Source organism: Cnephaeus nilssonii (assembly GCF_951640355.1).
Source record: "Cnephaeus nilssonii genome assembly, chromosome: 15".
Taxonomy (NCBI): Eukaryota; Metazoa; Chordata; class Mammalia; order Chiroptera; family Vespertilionidae; genus Cnephaeus; species Cnephaeus nilssonii.
This window is the reverse complement of record NC_137086.1, coordinates 60,712,515-60,721,693: the sequence shown is the minus strand read 5'-3', so window position 1 is coordinate 60,721,693 and position 9,179 is coordinate 60,712,515. Positions and strand designations below refer to the sequence as shown.

At 53.9% G+C, this 9,179-nt stretch overlaps 1 protein-coding gene and 1 pseudogene across 2 annotated transcripts; one reads left to right on the top strand and one right to left on the bottom strand.

Annotated features, from left to right (window-relative positions):
* Nucleotides 1-1,176: 1,176 nt before the first annotated feature.
* Nucleotides 1,177-1,527, bottom strand: LOC307111964 (uncharacterized protein C11orf71-like; the record flags this gene model as incomplete). Its single annotated transcript, XM_079792234.1, has 1 exon — nucleotides 1,177-1,527. The coding sequence occupies one exon, from the start codon at nucleotides 1,525-1,527 to the stop codon at nucleotides 1,177-1,179; it is 351 nt and encodes a 116-aa protein (XP_079648360.1).
* Nucleotides 1,528-1,839: 312 nt separating this feature from the next.
* On the top strand, nucleotides 1,840-2,614 carry LOC307111963 (RNA-binding protein 7-like; annotated as a pseudogene). Its single transcript has one exon. The product of its transcript is annotated as an RNA-binding protein 7-like (transcript).
* Nucleotides 2,615-9,179: the final 6,565 nt, after the last annotated feature.

The window sequence follows — 9,179 nt, the reverse complement described above, 5'->3', positions numbered from 1 at the left end:
GCCTTTACCTTATGTTTTGATCTCGCTTAGAATTTTTAAAGCAGCTTAAATATACTATCTCATTCTTTTTCAATGCAATTGTGAACTTACAAAATGAAATCTCTGTCTGAAGGACCTTACCCAGAGATGGAGAGTACTGCGCATATGCGCCCCATTGCCTCTACCACTCACAGACATGCGGGTTAATGATCATGTCCCCCCTACACCCTCGGCTGAGCCACTTGGACTCCCATCACTCTGAGGCTGGCACAGAGAACGCACTCTCTTTGCCATCTCTGTTAGTTTGTGAAATCCTTGACTTGATGGTCAGGTTATAACTTTGTAAAAAGTGGATCCAGCAGTTCCATCATCTTGAACTTTTGCATTGGCTTCTCCACCGTCACCTGCTTCCTTCTAAAGCTCTGGTTGCTTCCCTGACAAACCCAGCTGAGCCAGCAGAGGGGCCATAACCGCCCAAGGAGCCCTCAGATGCGGACAGAAACAGCACCCTGGGAAAAAGGGAGGGCATCCAGCTGAGCATCCCGGCCCCCCAAATCTAGGGCTCGGGGTGATGGCTGGCTCGGGGCCGGGGGCAGAGAGCAGAAGCTGAGGCCCCTGGACTCTGGGCCCTGACTCCACTTTGCTCTTCAGCCTCCAGCTGCTTCCTGAAGCTGGACAAAGAGAAGCAGAGCCTCCAGGGCACCATCCAGGGGCTGCGGGATGCCTCCCTGGCCCTGCAGGAGAGCAGCCTCCAGCGCGGGGAGCTGGAGAAGGAGAACCAGCAGCTCAGCAAGCAGGTACCCGTGGGTGGTGGCCGGAACCTAGGGGCATGGACGAGGCCAGGTGGAGAACTCAGGGGTCGGTGGGCATGCGCAGCTGGGGGAAAGGCAGAGTCCAGTGCAGCCACCATTATGGGAGGGGACAGGAGTCCTCCTGGAGAGGCGTCACGAGGCAGCATGAGGTGTCCCTGCAGCAGTGAGACCGCACCCGATGGAGCTCTGTGTGCCTCGCTGCCTTCCTCTGTGAAATGGGTTAGCGATGTACCCCCCTAGTAGGTGTGGTGAGGATGGTGTGAGTCAGTGCAGGCAAAGGGTCCAGCTTGTGGTAAGTGCCTAAGGAAAGGAGAGCAGCGCCCTGTTGGGAAGCACCGGGCAGGGCCGAAATGCAGCCCAGGGTCACACAGCACTAGGGTCACCCTCACAGCATCCCGCACCTAGAGCTCTGCAGCAGGTGCAGTTCCATGGGGATCCGGTAGAGGGAGAATCTCGCCTGTGGCCTTGGCACCGCCCATTCTGGTCCTTTCCCTTCACTGAGCAAGGTGGGCTCCAGCCGCTGCCAGTCGCCCAGGGCTCTGGTCCGGAAGCCGAGCTGTGTCTTCTGTGGAGGAGGAGGTCCCCGGTGGGTCACCTTGGGCCTGGCCAGGAGGGCGCTGTCTCCAGAGACCTTCGCCAGTGCTGAAGCCAGCGGGCTGTGGCCATTGAGGGGAGCGCGATGGGCCACCGCATTCCCTGGGTCCCCAGTGCACAGGGACACGTGGTTCAGGGCCATCTTCAAACGCGGCCGCTGTACCTGCCTCACATCCCTGGGCCCAGGGAGGCCTCCGCGCTCCCAGGTCAGTCCAGACCATGACCAGCATGGAGACAGCCTGCCCCGCGAGCCTTCCTGGGAGCCATGGCCTTCAACCAGCGCTCTCCTCGGATCTTGCACACTCCGTCAGTACACTTGACACCAGGCGGGAGCGAGCGTGACTGACACTTATGTGGGCAACAGCTGGGAGCAGGAGGACATGAGCTTTGGAGAATGCGCAGTGGTCGCTTCAGTGAGGACCCCTGGGCCTCTCCTGGGAGGGGCGATGCCAAGATGAGGGCTATGGCTGTGGAGGCGGATCCTACTCTCTTAGTGGGCTACCTAGACACTAAAGTGACCCAGGAGCTCCTTTCCCAGCCTTTGCACCAGGCTGGGCCAGTGATGCAGGTGAAAATTCCAGCAGATAAGGATGGTAAACCAAAGCAGTTTGCATTTGTGAATTTCAAACAGGGAGTGTCTGTTCCTTAGGCCATGAATCTCCTTAATGGAATAAAGCTTTTTGGAAGGCCCATCAACTTTCAGTTTAGATCAGGAAGCAGCCATGCCTCGCAGGAGGTTGTTTTGTCATATTCCCAGTATCATGTTGGAAATTCAAGCCCTGCCTCTCCATCTCCTAACAGACATGAAAGGACTGTGGATAACATGACTCCATCACCACAGGTCATTCAGAGATGTTTCTCTTCTCCAGAAAAATTTCAGAATCAACCAGGGATGAACAACGTTTTGAGACAGAGGTCATATGGCAGGAAATTGGGTTCTCCACATCTTGATCGATCAGGATTTTCCCCATCAGTTCAGTCACATAATCATAGTTATAAGGAGTCTCCAAGCTCCCAAATGGCGTCAAGATACACCATCATCACTGCGTAAAGCCAGGCAGAGCCCTCATCCCTCCCTAGTAGACAGACACTACAGCCGTGAGCAGCATTACAGAGGACACGGAGGTGATGACTTCTATGCAGACAGGAATCGCGATGGCTGGAGCCATGGCCATGATAGCAGAAGAGACAGCAGTAGAGCTGGGAAGTGGCATTCATCTCGGAGCTAACAAGTGTCCAAAGGACATTGTTTTCATAGAGTCATCCTAGGTCCTTTGGACTAAGTTGGTCTGGGAATGTGTTGTTCAAACTGTAGAGAGCAGTTTTATAAGTTGCCACATTTCTTTATAAAATATTTGAACATATAGCTATAGTCTAATACAGAAATGAGAAGACTTGTTCTTACAATTTTACTTTGATAGACTTTCACCTCAGGATTTCATGAAGAGGAAAGTGTTTTATGCAAAAGAAAGTTCCACGATTCCTAATCGTTTTAGAAATTGAGGAAGGCACATGTTATATGTATTGGTTGTATCATAAAGCAAATATTTTAATGATCTATTATCTATTGTATTGCAAGAACCTGCTTATTAGTGAATCACATTTTGTGTCTATAATAGAAAACATTCAAGTTGATAGTCTAAAATATACTAGTATTTAGTTAACAAATGAGAAAATGGAATTTCAATGATTGGTTTTACTAACATTGGTGAAGTTTGGGATTAATCATATTGTTTAACTTCATGGAGAACCTAAGTTCATTGACTTGCTCTTTGGGTTTTGCCCTAATTGGATATCCAGTGTAAATCTTCACTTCCTATTTCATTCTAAAATTTTAGAACTTTCTCATTAAATAACTGAAGTTATTTAAATATCTCTAAATGTACTTTTTTAAATTAAAAATTCAGTGTTAGTAAAGTCTCCTTTTTAGGAAGAACAAAAATGCAAATGCAGAGTCAGATAACATGACTTACCAGAAGTATGCTTGTTTGGGAAAAGGTTCACACAGCCTTTAAGTGCTGCCCCTATTACTCAAACTTTAAAAATTTACAATTTTTAAAGTGCCCCGGGTATGTGTACATTTTATTATAGGGATTGTACATGTTGTCTTTTTGTTTGAACATTTGAAAGAGTTAAGTCTTACACACTTACTGATTTAAAAATTTTTAAATCCTGTTAAAACTTTTTTGTATCAAGATGTTTCCTTTTAATTATAGAACTAGTTTGTACAAATTCACTCCTTCCTATAATTGGACCCATTTCAATAACTATAGCATTTTTGTATTGTTACTTTTTAATATATTGAAAAAACAAAACAAATCAAAACAAAACAGAAAACACCAGGTGGGCCCGGGAGAGAAGCAGCGAGGGAAGACACGCTGGTGTGTAGACGACATGGGTGGCCATCTCAGGGCATGGCTGCTGGTGACAGGAGCGCAGTGCTCACTCTCCTTTCGGTCGAGCGGGGAGGAAGGAGAGATGGCTGGACTGCACTGCCTTTCTGGACAACCCAGGTCTTCCCAGTAGCGCAGTAGAACAGACATCTAGGAGGACAGACAGGCTCACCAGCCAGTTCATCCTGCAGTTACCAGGACCCCATTCACATTGACACGGGAAGAAGGGCCCTGAGAGGCTAGTGACAGCCTTCCTGTGCAGGTCATTCTGGGTCAGAGGCCTCAGTACACGTAGCCACTGCAGGTGACACAGCTGCGTCGTGGGCTCTGAGCACACCTTGACCGGTGGCCGGATTCCGCATGAGGGAGGGGCAAGAATGATCTTGCTTGTTGACTGCCTGGCAGGACTGGTGCTTTCAGGTGTCTGGGTGTCTGTCCCGACCTGCGCGGGGGTCCTGCGAGCGCATTTGCTGAGGCTGCCCCGGCAATGGGAGGGACATGGGCTGCAGACCTGAGACCTGAGTCCAATGGTCACAGCTCTGCTGGAACTTAATCTCTGGGGAGGCTTGGGACCGCCCCTCCTCCTGTGAAGTGGTTTCTCCAGGCTTCTTGTGGGATGTATGAGTTTCGGTGACTCACGCTTCTCGTCCTTTGAGGCACTGTGTGTCCTGTCTGTGGTTCAGGAGGAAACCCTCCTCACGCCATGTCTCTCCGCACAGCACAGCACAGGGAAGCCACCTGACAGTCTGGGTGTTAGATTCACTTGGGCCAGGCACAAGGAATGTCTCTAAATGGCAGCCGACCTTGGCCGAGATAGAAAGGCTTGACCTTTAGAAAGACGAGAACCTCCAACGGGGCAGGTCCTCACGGGTGAGCCGCAGAGGCCTGTGCTGTAGCCTCTGGCCTAGCTCCTGGCAGGCCTGACCGATGACCACTGACGCTTCTCATGCCCCCAGGCCCACTCGGGTCCCTCCTCCGCACACAGGACTGGCGGGGGGAGCCGCCTCCCCGCATGACTCCTTAGCCCTGTCTCTCGGGTCCCATCCCCTGTCTCCTCTCTGGATCAGGTCCCTGTAGGACACCTTGACAATGCTGCCACAGCCCTTGGAGGCCAGTTTGGGCTCTGAGCCCCTGGTGGGAGGGAGGGGCCGCAGTTTCCAGACCAGTGCCTTCCTTTATCTGCTGCCAGGAGGCCCTTCTGCTGCTCCTCCTTGTCCTGCTCCACCTGCTCGGACTTGACTGCATCTGTCCTGGCCCAGTGGGGCTGGTTGGGCTTTCTCCCCCGAGCCTGGCTGCATCATGGGTCCTCCCTCATGTTGGATCGATGGTGCATCTGGGCTATCAGATGAGCATCACAGGGGACATGGCCTGACATTGACCTCACCTGGAGCCAGGGCAGGCCCAGCCTCGAACACGTCCAGAAAACATGACCCTCTGGGAGGTGTCTGAGGAGGTACAAGCGTCAGCCAGGACAGGCGGGCTGGAGTCCCAGGCCCCCTGGTGCCAGCTCAGCTCTCCCACCGCCCAGTGTCGCCCAGGCTGTAGGCTCGCTTTGGTCTGTGTAAACCGTAATTGCCGAAGTTCACGTCCTTCCCTGTAACTCACGACCCTTCTCTGAGGGAGGACCTGAGAGAAGGTACCTCCCCCACCCTCACTTTGCATTGACAGCCTAAGAGTTCATTCCTTCAGCCAGGAATCCTGGTTTAGAGAGGAAGAGGGCAGCCCTTTGGGGCCTATTGTGGGAACACAAGCGCAGCACAGGGGCTGATAGGCAGGCCCCTGGCACCCACCCATGTGCTCTGGGGACCTGGAGCCTCCCCACAGGAGCCCTCGGCCCAAGGACGCAAACCCATCTCAGCCCAGTGAGCGCTCCCTAGGGGAATGGAGGGCCTTCAGGGAAGGACAGGAATGAGGGTTCCAGTTCCAGGGCAAAAAGAAGCAGACAGAGAAAGATGGGGGTGTCCATCAGGGGAGGGTGGGACATGGGGCTGTCACATCTTCAGAGCAGAAGCAGCCACGCCAGATATACAAAGGTTGGACATAACATTCCTTTCACTGGGAGAGAAGAGGCGGCAGGGGAGAAGGATTAACAGTAAGACTGGGAGGGGGTGAACAAGGTAGGAGGTTGGAGGTCCATACACCCCAGGCCCTGACTGAGAGAGCAGACCTGGGTCGGCCCACTGCCCTGTGTTCGGTTCTATGGCATCCTCGCCGTGGGGCTCTGGGCAGATCACTGGACTCCCTGGCCTGGTGCCCTTCTCTGAATGAGGGTGGGTGACGGCTGTGCAGGGCCTTCCTCCTCAGGGCCGGCTCTTGAGCAGGGGCTGCCAGCAGGGCAGATGCCTGCTTCCCTGCTGAGCCCAGACCTGGTGCTAGGAAGTGGGGCAGCAATGAGGAAGGAGAAGAAGGATGTTCTTACTTGTGAGAAAGACTCAGACACGTGGCACATTACAGCGCCTTTTGCTATTGGTTCTGGCTGTGTGGGGCTGCCCCGTCCTTGTGTCCCCATGTTGGGGCAGGGGGCTGGATATGCCCACAGGGTGATGTGAGGGTACGAATATGAGCCCCACTGTGCCTGACCCTCTCCCTCATGGGGAAGAAGCTGGCTGCCTGCTGCTTCCAGAGGAGTCTGGAGACTGTGCCCAGACCTGTGGGATAAGGCAGGGCGGCCCTCGGCCCAGGAGAAGTAGGCAGAGCTGGCATTAGAGCAGCGGTCCTTCCGGGAGTTTGTGAACCTACCTGTGCCAGGCCGCCCCCACCCAGGGGAAGGAGCAGGCTCTTGGTCCTGCTGCTCACGTGATCGATGGGCATTTGAAGGTCCTGCCCCCAGATGTTCTAGTCAGTGGCCTGAGGTCTGGGGTGTTTGAAAGCTCTAAGAACCACCTGATCTCCGATGGTGGGGATCCTCTGTTTTAGTTTTAGAGCCGTCATCCCAAACCAGCAGCATCAGGGTCACAAGTCCAAATGCAGGTTCTTGAACCCCAGCCCAGATGGACTGTGTCAGAAGCTCTGAGGGTGGGAGGGGCCGGCACTCTCAGGAGGGTCAGCTCTTGTTGGACCTGCCACCTGCCAGGTGTGTGCTGAGCACTTCGCCCTGACAGAAGCGGGTGCCCATGCCTGCTGCTTGCTGGCCCTGTGAGTTACGGAAACCGCTCGTGGTCACATTGTTAGCAGGGAGCAAACCTTTCACCTCCCGGGTGATCATGAGTTTGTGTCAGTGGGAAGGGACAGCAGCACGGGCCTCGCCTGGGAGTCCCACCTCAGGTCCCACCCTGAGTCTGAAGCTGCGTCCATCACGGTGGTCAGGTGTCAGGCACAGAGTGGGAGACGTGCGGGTCCAGGCAGTTCATGGTCAGGGAGTGGGCACTGGTGGGTCCCGCAGAAGAGCTCTGTGTCGGGCCACTGATTGGGCAGTCGTGCAGGCAGGACGGAGGTGGTCTGGCCTGGGTGGCAGTGGGGTGTGGAAGCAGTGAGAGTGAGCAGTGGAAAGATGGAAAGGAAGCTGACCGATTGGTGTCCATGTCTTTTTCGCTACCATGAGCTGAACGTGCACACCGTGGGCTGAGAGGTGATGGTCAAGGGTGTGGGGAGCTCACTGCACAAGTAGGCCTGACCTGGGCAGCGGCTTAGGGACACCTCACAGGCCCCAGGCTTCTCCCTTCCTGCTCTGCAGTCTTGGCAGTGGCTATTGTACCTCCCCAAGAAGTGGGCAGGAAGGGTTTCTCTTTAGAAAAGACCTGATAAAGTGTTCCAAGTGGCTGACAGGTTCCAGGTTTGCTTTAAAAGATAGTTCACTTTGTGAAACTGACTTTTGCATGGGCTGGGTCTTTGACTCTGCAGATTGAAGACTTGCGGGTCCAGATGGAAAGAGAAAAGCAGACCAGTCAGGATCTGGAGACCCTCAGTGAGGAGCTGGTGGAGGAGAGAGAACAGCTGCTCCGTGACATAGAGACCCTGAAGGCTGAGAAAGCCCAGGAGGTAGGCCCTCCAGCGCCATGCCTCCCCTGGCACCCCAGCCTGCAAGAGGCCGAGTCCAGGATCACAGCCATGTCCGGGGAATCCAGCAGTGATTCCTGGGCTACCAGTTTCCTCCCTCAGCTGCAGCTCAGACCAGCAATTCCAGTCACAACAGGGGGTGGGGACAGTAATTGACCCCAGGGACACTGGCAATCTTGTTTTTGATGGGGATGACTTGGGGGAGGAGAGGGGAGGTGCTCCTGGCTTTTGTGAGGAGCGGCCAGTATTCTGCTAAATGTCCTGCTGCACATGGGACAGCCTGCAGGACAAAGAATGATCCTGCTCCAAATGCCCAACATCATTAGGAACCCTGGCAAACCGCCAGGGTTGATCCACCTCACAGTCTAAGAAGGCCCAGAGTAGGCAGCCCAGTGCTGGGGTTGGGGCCCAGGCACACCATCCAGGCCCCAGTCTTCCCCTTTCTTGCTCTGCAGTCTTGGCAGTGGCTGTTGTACCTCCCTAAGAAGTGGGCAGGAAGATTTCCCCCTCAGAAAAGACCTGATAAAGTGTTCTCTGGGGCTGACAGGTTGTGGGTTTGCTTTAAAACAAAGTTCACTTCCTGAAACTGACTTTTGCATGGGCTGGGTCTTTGGCTCTGCAGATTGAAGACTTGCGGGTCCAGATGGAAAGAGAAAAGCAGACCAGTCAGGATCTGGAGACCCTCAGTGAGGAGCTGGTGGAGGAGAGAGAACAGCTGCTCCGTGACATAGAGATCCTGAAGTCTGAGAAAGCCCAGGAGGTAGGCCCTCCAGCGCCATGCCTCCCCTGGTACCCCAGCCTGCAAGAGGCCGAGTCTAGGATCACAGCCACGTCCTGGGAATCCAGCAGTGATTCCTGGGCTACCAGTTTCCTCCCTCAGCTGCAGCTCAGACCAGCAAGTCCAGCCACAGCAGGGGGTGGGGAAAGATTTTGCCCCCCAGGAACACTGGCAATCCTTTTGGTTTTTATTTTAATCTATTTTATTTATTTCAGAGAGGAAGGAAGAGGGAGAGGGAGAATGAGAGGAGAGGGAGAGGGGTAGAGGGAGAGGGAGAGAGAGACGGAGAGAGAGAGAGAGAAACATCAAGATGAGAGAGAATCATTGATTGGCTGCCTCCTGCACACTGCCTAATGGGGTCTAACCAGCTCCTGAGAATGTGCCCTGACAGATAATTGAACTGTGACCTCCTGGTTCATAGTTTGATGCTCAACCATTGACCCACACTGGCTGGGCAACACTGTCCATCTTGTTTATGATTGTTATGACTTGGGGGAGGAGAGGGGAGGATGCTCATGGCTGTGTTCCTGGCTGTGCTGCTGGCTGTGGTGGGAGAGGCTAGGATGCTGCTTAATGTCCTGCAGCTCATGGGACAACCTGCAGGACAAAGATCCGCCTTCAAATGTC